Source organism: Eurytemora carolleeae, unplaced genomic scaffold, assembly GCF_000591075.1.
Source record: "Eurytemora carolleeae unplaced genomic scaffold, Eaff_2.0 scaffold114, whole genome shotgun sequence".
NCBI lineage: Eukaryota > Metazoa > Arthropoda > Copepoda > Calanoida > Temoridae > Eurytemora > Eurytemora carolleeae.
Window position 1 is genome coordinate 319,519 of NW_019396465.1, and position 15,916 is coordinate 335,434.

The 15,916-nt window shown below is 34.3% G+C and overlaps 1 protein-coding gene across 2 annotated transcripts in view; it reads right to left on the bottom strand.

Annotated features, from left to right (window-relative positions):
* Positions 1-15,916, bottom strand: part of LOC111703810 (CAD protein) — a 28,686-nt gene that overhangs the window by 7,231 nt on the left and 5,539 nt on the right. For both annotated transcript variants that reach the window (XM_023475872.1, XM_023475873.1), the window contains exons 9-38: positions 15,642-15,755; positions 15,391-15,518; positions 15,199-15,249; positions 15,028-15,131; positions 14,733-14,807; positions 14,330-14,376; positions 13,907-13,984; positions 13,751-13,828; positions 13,584-13,643; positions 13,447-13,509; positions 13,077-13,160; positions 12,399-12,512; positions 11,981-12,101; positions 11,340-11,476; positions 10,962-11,047; positions 10,649-10,690; positions 10,353-10,428; positions 10,016-10,076; positions 7,864-7,926; positions 7,703-7,760; positions 6,961-7,044; positions 6,671-6,769; positions 6,158-6,242; positions 5,536-5,593; positions 4,610-4,848; positions 3,832-3,921; positions 2,454-2,536; positions 2,027-2,090; positions 1,427-1,485; positions 1,127-1,210 (exon numbers count right to left, since the gene is read on the bottom strand). In XM_023475872.1, the coding sequence (XP_023331640.1) occupies positions 1,127-1,210; positions 1,427-1,485; positions 2,027-2,090; positions 2,454-2,536; positions 3,832-3,921; positions 4,610-4,848; positions 5,536-5,593; positions 6,158-6,242; positions 6,671-6,769; positions 6,961-7,044; positions 7,703-7,760; positions 7,864-7,926; positions 10,016-10,076; positions 10,353-10,428; positions 10,649-10,690; positions 10,962-11,047; positions 11,340-11,476; positions 11,981-12,101; positions 12,399-12,512; positions 13,077-13,160; positions 13,447-13,509; positions 13,584-13,643; positions 13,751-13,828; positions 13,907-13,984; positions 14,330-14,376; positions 14,733-14,807; positions 15,028-15,131; positions 15,199-15,249; positions 15,391-15,518; positions 15,642-15,755 (2,585 nt within the window). The remainder of the gene's footprint in view (positions 1-1,126; positions 1,211-1,426; positions 1,486-2,026; positions 2,091-2,453; positions 2,537-3,831; positions 3,922-4,609; positions 4,849-5,535; positions 5,594-6,157; positions 6,243-6,670; positions 6,770-6,960; positions 7,045-7,702; positions 7,761-7,863; positions 7,927-10,015; positions 10,077-10,352; positions 10,429-10,648; positions 10,691-10,961; positions 11,048-11,339; positions 11,477-11,980; positions 12,102-12,398; positions 12,513-13,076; positions 13,161-13,446; positions 13,510-13,583; positions 13,644-13,750; positions 13,829-13,906; positions 13,985-14,329; positions 14,377-14,732; positions 14,808-15,027; positions 15,132-15,198; positions 15,250-15,390; positions 15,519-15,641; positions 15,756-15,916) is intronic.

Here is a 15,916-nt window from a genome sequence, read left to right on the forward strand (position 1 = left end):
CCAACATCCTGGAGAACTTGAACCTATAAAACCTATTCTCTTGTACCTATCCAAGATCATGGACAACTTAACCTATAAAACCTATTCTCTAATACTTGTCCAACAGCCTGGAGAACTTGAACCTATTAAATCTATTCTCTAGTACCTGTCCAACATCCTGGAGAACTTGAACCTATTAAACATATTCTCCTGTACCTGTCCAACATCTTGGAGAACTTAAACCTAACCTATAGTACCTGTCCAACATCCTGGATAACTTGAACCTATAAAACCTATTCTCTTGTACCTATCCAAGATCATGGAGAACTTAGCCTATAAAACCTATTCTCTAATACTTTTCCAACAGCCTGGAGAACTTGAACCTATTAAATCTATTCTCTAGTACCTGTCCAACATCCTGGAGAACTTGAACCTTTTAAACATATTCTCCAGTACCTGTCCAACATCTTGGAGAACTTAAACCAAACCTATAGTACCTGTCCAACATCCTGGATAACTTGAACCTATAAACCTATTCTCTAGTATCTGTCCAGCATCCTGGAGAACTTGAACATATCCTATAGTACCTGTCCAACATCCTGGAGAACTTGAACCTATAAACCTATTCTCTAGTATCTGTCCAGCATCCTGGAGAACTTGAACATATCCTATAGTACCTGTCCAACATCCTGGAGAACTTTAACCTATTAAACCTATTCTCTAGTATCTGTCCAGCATCCTGGAGAACTTAAACATATTCTCTAGTACCTGTCCAACATCCTGAAGATCTTAACATATAAACCTATTCTCTAGTACCTGCCCAACATCCTGGAGAACTTGAACCTATTAAACCTATTCTCCAGTACCTGTCCAACATCCTGGAGAACTTGAACCTATTCTATAGTACCTGTCAAACATCCTGGAGAGCTCAAACCTATAAACCTATTCTCTAGAACCTGTACAACATCCTGGAGAACTTGGATCTATTCTTTAGTACTTGTCCAGCATCCTGGAGAACTTGAACCTATTAAACCTATTCTCTAGTGCCTGTCCAACATCCTGAAGAACTTAAACCTATTAAACCTATTCTCTAGTGCCTGTCCAAAATCCTGAAGAACTTGAACCTATTAAACCTAGTCTTTAGTACCTGTCCAACATCCTGGAGAACTTGAACCTATTCTCAGCGTTATCAATACTTTCAGGAGAAGTTCCTAGAACCTTCACATTGCTCCTAAATCAAATAATCATTAAATTTAAATTTAGTATTTTATTCTGAATTCAAATTTATAGAATTTAAACCTTAAAAATTGTAAAATCACACTAAAAAATAATATAAAAATCTAGAACTATGATGTTTAAGACAGACAGATTATTAATGATTTCGTTTAACCAAAAGCATATTTTCAAAACTTCTTCTAAACCTGATAAAAAATGAATCCTAACTCACCTGTATAAATCCATGGCAATGTTGTTAGGAAGCTGACCGCCCATACTCAATATCACTCCCTGAACAAAACCATTCAAAGCTTTCGACTGAAAAACAGGGTTTTCTTTTGACCCTCGATTTAAACTTCAGAAGGGCCACACAACGGTATCATAGATGAGATATTCCTGTTTTTTACTTTAAAAATTGATTATTTTCAATAGTAATGCAAAAGAAACTTGCGGATTTTTGCTATTTAGGAACAATGGCGGATCTTTCAGGAGTAACTTTCTTCAGATAGAAAATGCCATTTTTTTTCCAAATTAATGATCTAATAATGGTTTCAAGGGAAACTTCTCGAGTCTGGCATGTCCTTCTTTAAACGAAGGATTACTTGAAATTAAATAGACAATCCCTTTGAACATCACACATTTTACAAAAAACCCTCTTTAATGGTGTCCGTAAATTTGGGCATTCTTAAATTTTTAATTCGGCGAACTATCAATTCAGGAATGGACAAGTTTCTTGAATTCACGCACAAAAATCCAAACCAAATCACATCACACTTTTGCATAAACTTGATTCTTCAGCAGGTTCACAAAATTAAACATAAATGTTTTATACCTCCGGGGTTTCAAGCTGATAAACATCCATCACAACTTCAAAAGATATTTCATCAAAATACAATCTAAAAGTTGGATAAATTAATAATCTTAAGATCAGTGCTTAGGATCCAGATCCAAAGGGCAAAATATCAACCAAAAACTACACACAAAAATCGTTTGATCTCAAAAACCAAGTCTTAACTGATGAAAAGAGATAATCAAAAATTTCCCCATGGTTTAAGTTTTAACATAAAAATAACGAAAAAAAGTACAGTTGAAATTTTTCTCTGTTCTAAAAGTCAGTAAATTTTAAACAATTTTCATGACGTGAATATGAATCCATTATTTTCCAGTGCAGATCCAGGATCCGGATCCGCATCAAAATCAAATAAGGTGTAGAGATATACCAATGACTTAAATACTTTTACTAAAAATAAAAATACTACCTGCTACACATATCATAATCAGTAGAGACAGTTTCAGGATTATAATTCAGCATAATCGTTTTCTTTCCCAGCCTTCTCAACTCCTGTAGCAAAGAGAACAAAGTTTAAGGTCGGGGTCATGTCCTGTATCAAATAGAACAAAGTTTTAGGTTGGGATCAACCCCTGTACCAAAGAGAACAAAGTTTATGGTTGGCATCAACTCCTGTATTAAAGATAACAAATTTGTTTAAGGTCGGGATCAACTCCTGTATAAAAACAAAGTTTAAGGTCGGGATCAACTCCTGTATCAAAGAGAACAAAGTTTAAGGTTGGGATCAACTCCTGTATCAAAGAAAACAAAGTTTAAGGTTGGGATCAACTCCTGTATCAAAGAAAACAAAGTTTAAGGTCGGGGTCATGTCCTGTATTAAATAGAACAAAGTTTTAGGTTGGGATCAACCCCTGTATCAAAGAGAACAAAGTTTAAGGTTGGCATCAACTCCTGTATTAAAGATAACAAATTTGCTTAAGGTCGGGATCAACTCCTGTATAAAAATAAAGTTTAAGGTCGGGATCAACTCCTGTATCAAAGAAAACAAAGTTTAAGGTCGGGATCAACTCCTGTAGCAAAGAAAACAAAGTTTAAGGTCGGGATCAACTCCTGTATCAAGAGAACAAAGTTTAAGGTTGGGATCAACTCCTGTCTCAAAGAGAACAAAGTTTAAGGTTGGGATCAACTCCTGTATCAAAGAGAACAAAGTTTAAGGTCGGGATCAACTCCTGTATCAAAGAGAACAAAGTGTAAGGTCGGGATCAACTCCTGTATCAAAGAGAACAAAGTGTAAGGTCGGGATCAACTCCTGTATCAAAGAGAACAAAGTGTAAGGTCGGGATCAACTCCTGTATCAAAGAAAACAAAGTTTATGGTCGGGATCAACTCCTGTATCAAGGAAAACAAAGTTTAAAGTCGGGATCAACTCCTGTATCAAAGAAAAACAAAGTTTAAGGTCGGGATCATTTCCTGTATCAAGGAAAACAAAGTTTAAGGTCGGGATCAACGTAATAAAACCAAGATTAAGTCCGAGGTTTAAATCTGGTATTTAAGTCTAAAACCAGGATCTAAAGCCGGACTTGAAAGTTTTAACCCTAGGTATATGCTTGGTTGAAAAGATTGGCAATCTATGTTAGGGTTGCACATGAGAAAATAAGAGAACAGATAACGTTATATTCCAAGTAAAGTTAAAAAACACCAGAGTTCAGATAAAGTTATGGTTTTAATTTTAGAGTTCAAATAAAGTAAGCTGTTAGAGATTACCTATACCAAAGTTTAGATATAGTTAAATAGCCTAAATTATACTCAGAATAAATTTGAAGATAAAGATGGAGTTAAAGGATGACCTGAATAGATCTGACTGCACACCAATCAAACTCAACCGAGCTTCCAATCCTGTAAACTCCGGATCCAAGAACCATAATATGCTCCTCAACCTGGATATATAGAATAAATTAGAAATTACAGGTTTAAAAATAATTTATTTTCTCAAAAAAATTCTAATCAAAAGTAAGAAAGAGTAAAGATTGTCCATCTTTAAAACATAAGGTCACAAATTAGTATTCAGGGAGCTGAGCTGTGAACTCAGTATTGGAGATATTAAGATCTATGCTTGACCTCATCTTTCTTATTAATCTCAAAATTAATTTAATCTTTAGTTATTTACCAGGAAAGTGTATAAAGTTCAACCAATCAGAGGGGTGTTTGGAGAAACCCGAACAGCCAATCAGACGCAGAGAAATTTTGACGCGCACTCTATGATTGAACTCTATAGGTCGGAACAAAGTAGTGATATCCAAAAAGAGGTAAAAAAGCGGATTAAGCAGAAATCAAGTGTCCACAGTGGATGAATTTAGATTAAGTGATCGGTGTTAAGTGTCCAATTGTAAAGATTTCAGCTCATATCTTCTAAAAAGCATTGAGTTGAACTATCTCTTTTCGGTCGGATCAATTTGAGAAGATAATTCTACTTTCAAGTCTTCGCAGTTTAACTACTTCTTGCTAATAAAGTAATTAAGACTAAATTGGTCTCGATATTAGCAAAAAAATCAAGCATTGATCTCGATATCCACCATTCTAAAGTTTTCAGCTCTGATCCGTTATTAATTAATATTTAAATCTTACGTTAAACTCTATATCATGAGTTGACCCGTTGTAGGTCAGATAAAGATAGTTGGTCGTAGCCGGCCATTCAGCCGCCACAGTATCTATCTGCTTGACCCAGGGCATTATACCCATATCTATCCGCAGAGCTCTAATAGCTGTATCAGTGCTGCCGACTAGCTGGGCGATCTGCAGGTCACAGAATCCAAGCTGTTTAGCGGTCAACATATCCTTCTCAGATACAGTTACACTGCTCTTTTCTAGATATAAAGAAAGGTAATAAATCAAACTCTTTGTGTTTATAAGCCTCAAGTTTTCTTGTAGCCGGGAGGAGGATCGGATACAGCTACAAGAAAAGAGGGTTCAAGAAATGTTTTGTCAAAGCACCATAAATTATATGCTGGAAAACGTTTCAGTAAACTCTTAAGTTCCTCTAGAAAAAGGAGGGTCAAAAGATACTCTTGGCCCCTCTGTATATGCGCCTGGCCGGAAGCTTAGATATTAACGAAAAGAGTTGAACTTGTTTTCAAACATGGTTGATCAGTGGCGACATAGTTTAAAGTGCCCCTCTGTTTGAAGAGTTACATGTACAATTTACAAAGCTGGTTCTTTAATCATTATCTGAGCGAAGTAATGAAAATATTCTAGTTTTAAACCTGAAAATTGATATATTAAAATTATGGAGCACAGATTTCAAGTTCAAGCTATTTCCTCATTGTTACACAGATACATGTTTGAAGGCTTAGTAACTCTTAAATGGAGTATCACTCAAATAATTTTAATTTTCCGTTTAAAAATCATCTTTGTCCCTCAAAATAGTTGTTTATTCGTATCTCATCAATTGGAGAACTATTTTTTAAAAGAGGTTTACAAAATTAAAACCTCAACCAAAAGTCAACGGAATAACTCAATAACCAAAAGTTTGAGGCTCCCAATAATATTTATACCTAGAGTGTTGTAGCAGTTTATTATGTTCTTCATCTTGTTTAGAAACCAAGGATCAATCTATAAACCATTCTTATTTCTGGATCCTATCCAGTCATACAAATAAACCAAATCAACAATACAGGATGAATAAGAAAGTATTATGAATAAAGGATGAATAAAAGAATAAAAAATGAATAAAGGATAAATAAAGTATGAACAAAAAAGAATAAAGAAAGAATAAAGAAAGAATAAAAAATGAATAAAGCATGAATAAAGCATGAATAAAGGAAGAATAAAGTATGAAAAAAGAATGAAAAAAGTATGAATAAAAGATGAATAAAAGATGAATAAAGGATGAATAGAGGATGAATTAAAGATGAATAAAGTATGAATTAAAGATGAAGAAAGGATGAAGAAAGGATGAATTAAGGATAAATAAAGTAAAAATAAATAATGAATAAAGGATGAATGAAGTATGAATGATAAGTAAAGGCTTGAATAAAGGATGAATAAAGGAAGACTAACGGATAAATAAAGGCATGAATAAGGGATGAATAAGGTATGAATGATGAATAAAGGATAAATAAAGAAAAGAATGAAGGTAGTATAAAAAATGACTATGTAGAAGAAAATAATGAATTCCTTAGTAAGTTCGTATAGTTTCTCAACAGTATATCCTTGCTTCAAGGCAGCAGCCACCACAAATATTCGCTTATCTGTCGGCTCACTGCAATATTTCAGGGAATGGAATAAAAATGTCGTCTTCCCCAGAAAGGTAAAATCCGAGAATGCGAACAAAATAATAAACCTCAAACCTAGACCCCAAACTTGAAATTGTAATTTCGTTTCATGAAAAATTCAAGAAAAAAATCTCGATTGTTCTCTTTTAAATATAAAAGTTGCATGTATGAAGATTGAATATATATTTTTTAGCTGAAAACTTTAATATATTCAGAAAGTCGTTTGACTGGAATAAATGCTTTTATTTGCATTTTAATGCAGTAAATGCTGGCACGTTTTAATCATAAATATTCAAAATACTATAAACATTAATCATATTATCTTTATTTAGAAAAAAATATTCTGATTCTGAATTTAGAAGTTTCTTATGTTATCTTAAAGTGATAATTTCTTTAATATAGGAAAAAATCCCACCTCAGTTCGTTCTCGATGACCTTGTTCCGTGTTGGATCGAATCCAGTAACTGACTCGTCAACCATTCGAAGAGCTTTCTGGAACGCTTCCTCGAACTTCCTGATCAAATAGTTTAATTTTAACATTAAAAACAAGATCTTGCATTTTTTGTTAAAAAAAATGAAGAAATGGTTCGTAAAAAAACGGATTAAATAATTAGATAACAATTTAAAGTTCTTCAATTTTTTATAGCTTACTCAGTTCTCTGAACTTACTCAGTTTTCTAAACTTACCCAGTTCTATTAACTTACCGGCCGATTCCCATGACTTCTCCTACACTTTTCATACTGCTCCCAATCTTAGTACTCACTTGACTGAACTTACTCAAGTCCCACCTATACAGTATACATGGTGTTACTCAAGTCCCACCTATACAGTATACATGGTGTAGTAAAAATAAGGATACAACTAGGTCTGAAAAGAATGAATATGCTTTAGGTTGGTAAGGTTGGGAAGGAAGCATCTGAAAATAAATTGGGTCAGATAATTTAAAACATATTGATGATATAGAAAAGTGCATATGGTCCTAATGGAAGAAAAAGGTTAGAAAAATAATATTAAGGTAAGGAATAAAAGCACTGATCACATTTTTGATCAGGAATAATCAATATTGATCAGTAAATTCTATTATCTGTAGTTCCGATGCTGCAGATTAAATAAATATTTATTCAATACCCCCGCATAGAAATCGTACCATGTCCGGGCTTAAGTGGAGCCAGGGGAGAAATAAATGAAAAGAAGAGATTAATCATTGATTCTCAAATTAAAAGTGCCCCGGAGTGGATATCGAGATCTGTGGATCGGAATTAAGAGCATCCAACACAATAGTTTCCAGCTCTGAGGGAAGAAAAAATATTACAAAAATAGAGTAAGGATTAAGGGAAGGATTAAAAATTATAATAATTCTCAAACGTTTGATGAGATCTGATCGAAATTAAGCAGTGCTTTACTATCATTTACAGTTCAATTGAATTTATCTTGACAAAAGTTAACCTGGGAATTTTAACAACACAGTAATCCAAACTTGGTTCAAAGCATGCTGTTGTCACACCTAAATATACATAAAAACTTATTAAAAACAAAACAAATGAAAGGTTAAAATAATTAAAATCAAAATGGTTTGATTTAATAAATAAAAGGGACAATTTTCTAACCTGTGACAGTATTCTTGAGATCTGGAAGGGCAGTCCCCAAAGCCAACTTGGCGGCAATGTAAGCTAAAATTAATGGAATTAATACAATAATATATTCAAGTGACTCTCCAAGCATAAATGGAAATGCCCGATTTATAATGGTTCCCTTAAAAGCTTTGTATGATCGAATCAATGATATTCAAAGTTCTCGCCTCTGGTGCTCTAATCCAGTAAAAGTGTTTACTTGTTTACTTGAAGAGGAACTTCTAAGGGACCATCTTGATCCAAGGAAGAAGTGTCAGCTTTACTGGTGACCCATACCATTTCCGAGAGCAGAGGTTTGATAGATTACTTCATCAGGGTAGGGGCACTTGGCTCAAATACATGTTTTTAAAATGTTTGACATTTCTTGCATTTTTGATGTTATTAGGTAGTGCATTCCACTGCTGAACTATTCTATTAGAGAAGAAGTGTTTTCTTATATCCAAATTGGGTCTGGAAGCTACTATACAAAGGGACTGTTCACTTGTTCTGGTTACTCTCCTTTCAGTGTCACCATACAGCTCAAACCAAATCTTTCTGTCCACATCATCTATTCCATGAATGATTTTGTAGGTTTGTACAAGATCGGTGTAAGTTCTTCTCTCCTCCAGTGTAGTCAGACCAAGTTCTTTTACCCTTGTTAGATAATCGGTTTCTTGTAATCCATAAACCTGTTTTAGAGCTTTTTTCTGGACATTTTCTAACCTTTCAACATCTGAAGTTAACCATGGATTCCAGACTGGAGAGGAGAACTCAAGATGAGGTCTTACATATGTCTTGTACAGATTTATATATGTAGTTCTATCTCTATAGGTGAAAGCCCTCAGGATCTGGTTCAGAACGGCCATAGCTGTGTTTGCTGCTTTCTGACACTGCATACTCGGTTTTAAGTTATCACTAATTAGCACGCCAATGTCCTTTTCCTTTGTATCTGATTGGAGTTTTTCCCCTCCAATGTGGTATTCATAGCATGGATTATTTTTTCCCATGTGAATAATTTTGCATTTACTCACATTGAATTTCATCCCCCACTTGACTGACCAGTCATAGAGGTTATTCAGTGCTGTTTGCATTAGAATTTGATCCTGAGCTGACTTAACTATCTTGGCTCCTTTAGAATCATCAGCAAACTTATTAATACAATCCAAGGTCTTGACTGCATCATCCAGGTCATTTATGTAGATTCTAAAAGCTTCTGGGCCAAAAACGCTGCCTTGTGGGACTCCAGACTCCACTGGCAACCACTCCGAGAGACTGTTCCCAACCTTTACTCTCTGTCTTCGATCTGTAAGCCAGTTTCCTATCCAAACAAGAATGTTTCCTGTTATTGACATTGATTTTATCTTCTCTAGCAACCTTAACTTGGGCACTTTATCGAAAGCTTTTGCAAAGTCCAAGTAGACCACATCTACCGGGTTTCCCCTGTCTACCTGATAAGTTACAAATTCAAAGAACTCCAATAAGTTAGTGGAGCAAGACTTATGTTTAGTAAATCCATGCTGGCTGGGGTTTATTAGATTGTTAGTAGACAGATGTTTGACGATTTTCTCCTTTAATAATTTCTCCATGATTTTACAGACTATTGATGTAAGGGACACTGGCCTGTAATTACATTTGTAGAAACAGTTTTACCTTTAATATAGTTTCTAAACTGAGCATTCCGAAAGTCTGTTTTCTTAGACAGTTTAACCTCATATCTACGTTTAGCTTTTCTGATGGTTTTCTTAGTTAGTTTTTCCATTTCATTGTATTCAGTCAGGTCCTCTGGAGATCTTGTGCTTTTAAATCTACTCCATAATCTTCTCTTTTTTCTGATCATTCTCAGGGTATTTGTATCCATCCAGTCAGGTCTGTTGCCTTTCTTACTTATCTTCCTTGGAACAAAACTGTGAAAAGCTTCAAGTAACTCAATTTTAAGTTTTAACCATGCCTCTTCAGTTGACAACTGGGATAAATTGTTTTTCCAATCTTGTCTTTCTATGTACTTGTTCATTTCAGATACATCAGCATTTTTCCAGTCATAAAAGAATCTCTCAGTATCATCCTTGTTCTGGTTTATGTTTAGTCCAATTTCAATAATTTAATGATCACTTTTACCAAGTCTTCCTACAGTGAAACTTCTATTTTTTACCTAAGGGAAATCCTGTCGCTTTGCTAGCCAATGCTGAGCTACGAGATAATCTAGCATTCACCTAAACCAATCAAAATTGTCAAAACGTGAAATTAAAAAGTTTCAAAAACTGATAAACATTCAACTTAACTAAAATTATATTTTCAGGAAACAAAATATTCCTCTGAAGTCTGGATAGTAAAAGCGGAGAAAAATGGTTCTTTAAGCGACCCACCAAGAACATCATTTTTATAGGGATGTTAATCATGACCTTAGCATAAATTATCTAACAATTTTATTAGCGTTTTCAGCATCTTTAACACGTTAATTTTATTTTAGGTTTTGACAGATTTTGTTCCTCAATTATGTAATATTTCTCGGATTCTGGATCCAATGCATACTGAATGTTGCATTCTCCAACAACTCCCAGATGTCTGAACAAGAAAATAGCAATCTCCAAAAAATATATTAACATAAAAATTGCATTTTACTGCAACATAAAATATTTTCTGAACTTTTACACTTTCATTTTTATTTCAAAGAGAAACATATATATATTGAGTTTCCTACAGCGTAAAATTGTATTTTTAATTTTTTTTAAGAATTTAGTTTAAAATTAAGTATAAATTATTATTGTTAAAAAATATTTCTGACCTAATAACGCTGATAGCCGTAGTTCTCAGCTTGTTATATTCACTAAAAATATAATAAATTAAGACATGCGTACATCAAAGAATATATAATTACATATTCAACATAGTTAATCTTTAAATAGTTAATAATAAATTCACATTCAATCCATATTGTAAGCTATTAATATTATAAACTCTTGCTCGTGTTGAGTTAGTCGACCTTAGTTGTTCCAGAGTTTAAATATTTTGCTAAATAATTGTAGATTTTTAGAGAGAGATTCGAGTTTTTTTTTGGTACAAATTAGTTGAGGCGCAATATATAAGAGTTAACTAACCTATTAGTAAGTGTTTGACTGGGAGCGACCACTATACTCTCTCCAGTATGAATCCCTAAAGGATCCAAGTTCTCCATGTTGCAAACCTAGAGACCAAAAATACATCAAGAAGCTAAAGCCTAAATGATGACAAAAACTAAGTCTATTTGACAGCAAAAAAATAAAAAAGATGTAGGATTAATTTTTTAAATTAATGATTAGGTTAAACCGTGACATGATCTTTTTTAATTTAAGAAATATTTAGCTGACTTTTTCTAGCCATTATTAAGTACATGCCATTGAAAATAAATAAAATTAAGGATATTACAAATTTTGCCTCCTTCACCAAAAAAAATCAAATAATCATGATGAGCATTTAAAAACATTAACTCCACTTACCGTGATACAGTTGTCGTAGGCATCCCTGACCACCTCATACTCGACCTCCTTCCAGCCCTTCAAGCTCTTGTCGATGATGACCTGTGTGGAGTGAGCGAACGATGTTTTGGCCAGGTTCTTCAGCTCAGTAGGGTTCTCTGGATGTATTTAATATTATATTACATTTAATGCATACTATCCACAAAAGAGGAGACTTAGATAAAGACCTGTGATCTTTTGGTATACAACAATCTATCGTAGATAGTCTTTGGTATACTAGCTTGGGAACCCAGCGTTGCCCAGGTTACTCATAGCTACTCCCGCCGTTTACCCGCGCTTGATCGTAAATTACGATTCAAGCTATTTTTCTCGATAATAAGTAATAGATATTAGATTGGTTTTGAGATTCTAAATTGCGTAAGACTTTATCGAGAAAAATAGCTAAAATCGTAATTTACGACCAAGCGCGGGTAAACGGCGGGAGTAACTATGAGTACCCTGGGCAACGCTGGGTTCTCAAGCTCGTATCGTTTATTTATCTCGTGTAACAAACACCTGTTCAGTGTTCACTGTTTATTCCATTATAAACAAGAATACTTCTATATGTGAGGAGAGGGGTCCGAACTTGAGCCCCTACCCGCTAATTTAGAAAGTTGACTTACCTGCAAACCCTGATCCAAGTCCTCCCAGCGCATAAGCAGCTCTAGCGAGTACAGGATACCCCAGCTTCTCAGCTGCTTGGAGAGCTTCTTCTATGTTCTCTACAATCATACTAGGAGCAACCTGGAATACAGTACATGGTTAATGGTGCAATACACAGTACAGAATATAATCAATTGTGCAGTACATAGCTAATAGTATAGTACTAACCAAAAGTGAAGTTCATAGTTAATTGCATAGCACCACTTAAAGAGTAATGATGCAATATAGAAACTTAAAGGTTTTGTTCAAATCCTGATACAATTCTTGAATTAGTAACATTATGACAATCAACCCAAATGTACATAATATAGGAGATTTTAAGAAGGGGAGAGGGGAATTTTGCCCCCCCCCCCTTTAATTATTTAAATCTGCTCCTACCTGTTCTCCGATCTCTGCGATCTTCTCCGCAAAAAGTTTTCGATCCTCCGACTCTATGATAGATTTGATGGGAGTTCCCAATATCTTTACTCCATACTTCTCAAAGGTTCCGGCCTAAACAATCAATTTTTCACGGCTTGGTAAGGGGTATAGGGTTTGTGTGCATTTAAAGGAACTTTCAATTTATTAAATTATTTCTAGATTTCAATTTAATGTTAACGAACCTGAGTTTTTGCCACTAACTCAAATTTTCTAATCTCTAAATCTTCTGGTGCAAACTTTTGATCCAATTTCAAACTTAGAATTTTTAATGTAACAGAATGCAGATTGCAGAGTTTAAAATCTAAAAGGTCTACTTCATAAGGTTGAAAAAAATAAGGGATTTTTGAGTTTGTGCCTTTAATTCAGTTTCTTGGAACTGAAAAAATATACCCGGGTACAGATAAAAAAATAAAAATTCCATTGAATTTTCATATTTTTTTAATTCAACTGATAAACCAACATTTTTCTTTTTTTTTTGTTATTTGAGATGATATAAAATTATATCCTCATTTAGAACTCGACCAAAACTGAAGTAAAAATTAAAAATGCTGAAAACATTTTGAAAGGGATGAAAAAAAATTTTTCTTCAAAAAAAATTGTAGTTCCTGCTTTTCAACTAGTTTATACTTTACTAACCTTGTTCATGACAACGCCACAATTGAGTGCAGTCTGACCACCGAATGTTAGAAGAATACCGTCCGGTCTTTCTGCTTTTATAACCTTAAAATTATTGTTGAAAGCTTAACCATTTGAACGAGTTTTATAACTCAGAACTGCTATTAGATCCGTACACATTATGATTTCTGGGCTTCAGATTCAAAATTTTGTTTGTAAAACACAAAATATAACAGTTAAATTTAAATTCTTTTAAAGAGCATATACAAAATTGAAGTTCAAATACTCTTATATACAATTAAAATCAAATGAATCACGAGAACCAAGCCACATTTCGACTACAGAAGACGACATTTAATCAACCCAAGACGACATTTCACCACAAATTTACCTGTTCTACGAACTCAGGAGTGACTGGGAGAAGATAGCACTTGTTGGCTAGGCCCTTACTAGTCTAAATAAAAATGTTAGGATTTTTTTTTCACGTTAAGTTTAAAATAAAAATTAAATAAAAAAAGGTTGATATACCTGTACAGTAGCAATATTGGGATTAATTACAATGGTATCAATCCCTTCTTCTTTTAATGCCTAAACCAAACACACATTCAAAATATTAGAATTTTATTTTTTATCATCTTTTAAGCCGTTACGAATTAAATTTTCAAAAATAGAAAAATAAAGTTGAATGTAGGTTCCTTGATTGCTTGAGTCCCAGAATAGTCGAATTCTCCGGCTTGCCCAATAGATAGTCCTCCAGACCCAAGAATCAGAACCTAAAATAAAAACAAAAATAAATTGACACTAATTAAAAATTAAAAATTCTAATCTGGAAATGATGAAAATAGTTTAACCTTTCTTGGTCTGACAATCTCCTCCACGCTGACCGGTTGGATCTTCAGTGTCTCCATGATGGCTTGCTTCACGTTCACCTGTTTAATCCACCATCTTGAAACCCAAACCAAACCACGCCATTTTGAAAATTAAACCAAACTACGCGATTTTAAAGTAGTCCAAACTAGCAGCATAGGATTAAAAATCTACAAACTTTTTATATAAAATCATAAAACAAAATAATCGATTTACAAAAATATGTTGGAATTTGCAACAAAACAGCAGAGAACCAAACATCCAAGTATTGTAATTGTAAGTTAATTCACAAAACCTGATGAAATTCTTAAAACATGTGCAAAAAGTTAACTCTTATGCAGTCTTAACTGCACTGAGTCTTGAGATGTAAACACAAAAAAGTTTCAAGATTAAGATGGGGAATTTTCCTCAGATTTCTTGGTTGCCATATTAATAAACACGTCGAACAAGCTTTCTACAGAGTAAGTTCGTCGTCAACAAAAACTGTTAATTTGTTTAAGCTATTCTATTTTTTATTGGGGGGGGGGGGGTTAAGTTCAGGAAAAATTATATAAAAATGTCCTTTCCAAATCGTGTGTTATGATACAGGGTTACAGGCAAAGATTTCAGAGACGACCGTACGGTATTTATACGGTAAGTTTCTTGTATTCATGATTCTCTGCAACTGTAAACTGGTTTCTTTCTTTCTTTGCCAAATCATTGAATACACCATTCGAGTTTCAGGTGGTCTTTATAGTTTCATCCTTTGTGGGTAACCCTGTATATAAAAACAAATTAAGAACTGATCAGAAGACGACATTTAATCTGTTCCTAAATCCTCAGGTCCAGCAGTGTGCTCCGGGTGAAATTGTACAGAGAAGAACGGTTTCGTTTGATGAACTATCCCTTAAAATTCAATCAATAAATTAAAGAGAATCATTCAAAAACTTTTGCTCAAAAATGTCTAAATCAACTAAATCATCTCAAGTCGCTCAATACAACAATGGAAACAACCGATTTACTTCAGTTTAAGTTATAATGTTGGTATTCTTACAAATACATTTATAAAATGGCAATTATAAAATGTAAAAGTCTTATAAACTGAACATTTGTTCAGTGAAACTACCTTCATTTGATCCATCATTCTCATTTGTAAAGAGTTTGCTCCAGCCTTGAGGTATCTGCTCTGTGCTGACCGCAAACCCATGGTTCTGTGAGGTCATATAACACCTAAGAAAGAAGATATGTTTAAGAAACGTTCCTTTCTTAAATGTCGTCTTCAGCTAAATAATTTTACCTTTGAGTACCCTCGAGCCTGCAGGGCTGATTGTGCCCTCTATTACCATACCTATAATGAAGAACTTGGAAATTTGAGACATGATTGATCTTTCTTACTATATAGGTTAAGTTAATATGTACAGGTGAATTTTTTGAAATGCATTTTGGGCGTTTGCCAAAACCTTATCCTAAATTTTTTAATTTTGATTACTTGAGCTTGTATGTACTGCAGCCGGCCGCAACGGAGAGAAGTTGATGTCCAAGACAAATTCCAAAAACTGGTTTCGGGTTGGGCAGGGAGATAACTCGTCTTATCTCGTCAACTGTATTCTTACAAACCTAAAAATTATTGGTTAACAACCAGATTTTCGATCATACGGTTTGGGGATAAACTGCCTCTTCTTCTCTCTCCCCCCTATATCAGGTTGACATATCTCCCCTGACCCCAGCCCCGTATTCTACCTGTGGATCACCAGGACCGTTTGAAAGGAAGAGTGCGTCGTATTGCTCCGGGTCTAGCTTGGAGTCCCATGGGACAACATCAACACGTGCTCCGCGCTTCATTAAACAACGCAACTAAAACAAAATTGAGGTTAAATTCAGGAGAGAAAAAATCATTGGATAACATGAAGTTGAGCTGACCGTCATTTTAGTTTCACAAGACCCGCCCCCCCCCCCCCATCAATTAAAGAGGGGCAGGACCAAAGACTTTGCTAATTATAAAGACAAGGCGTTGG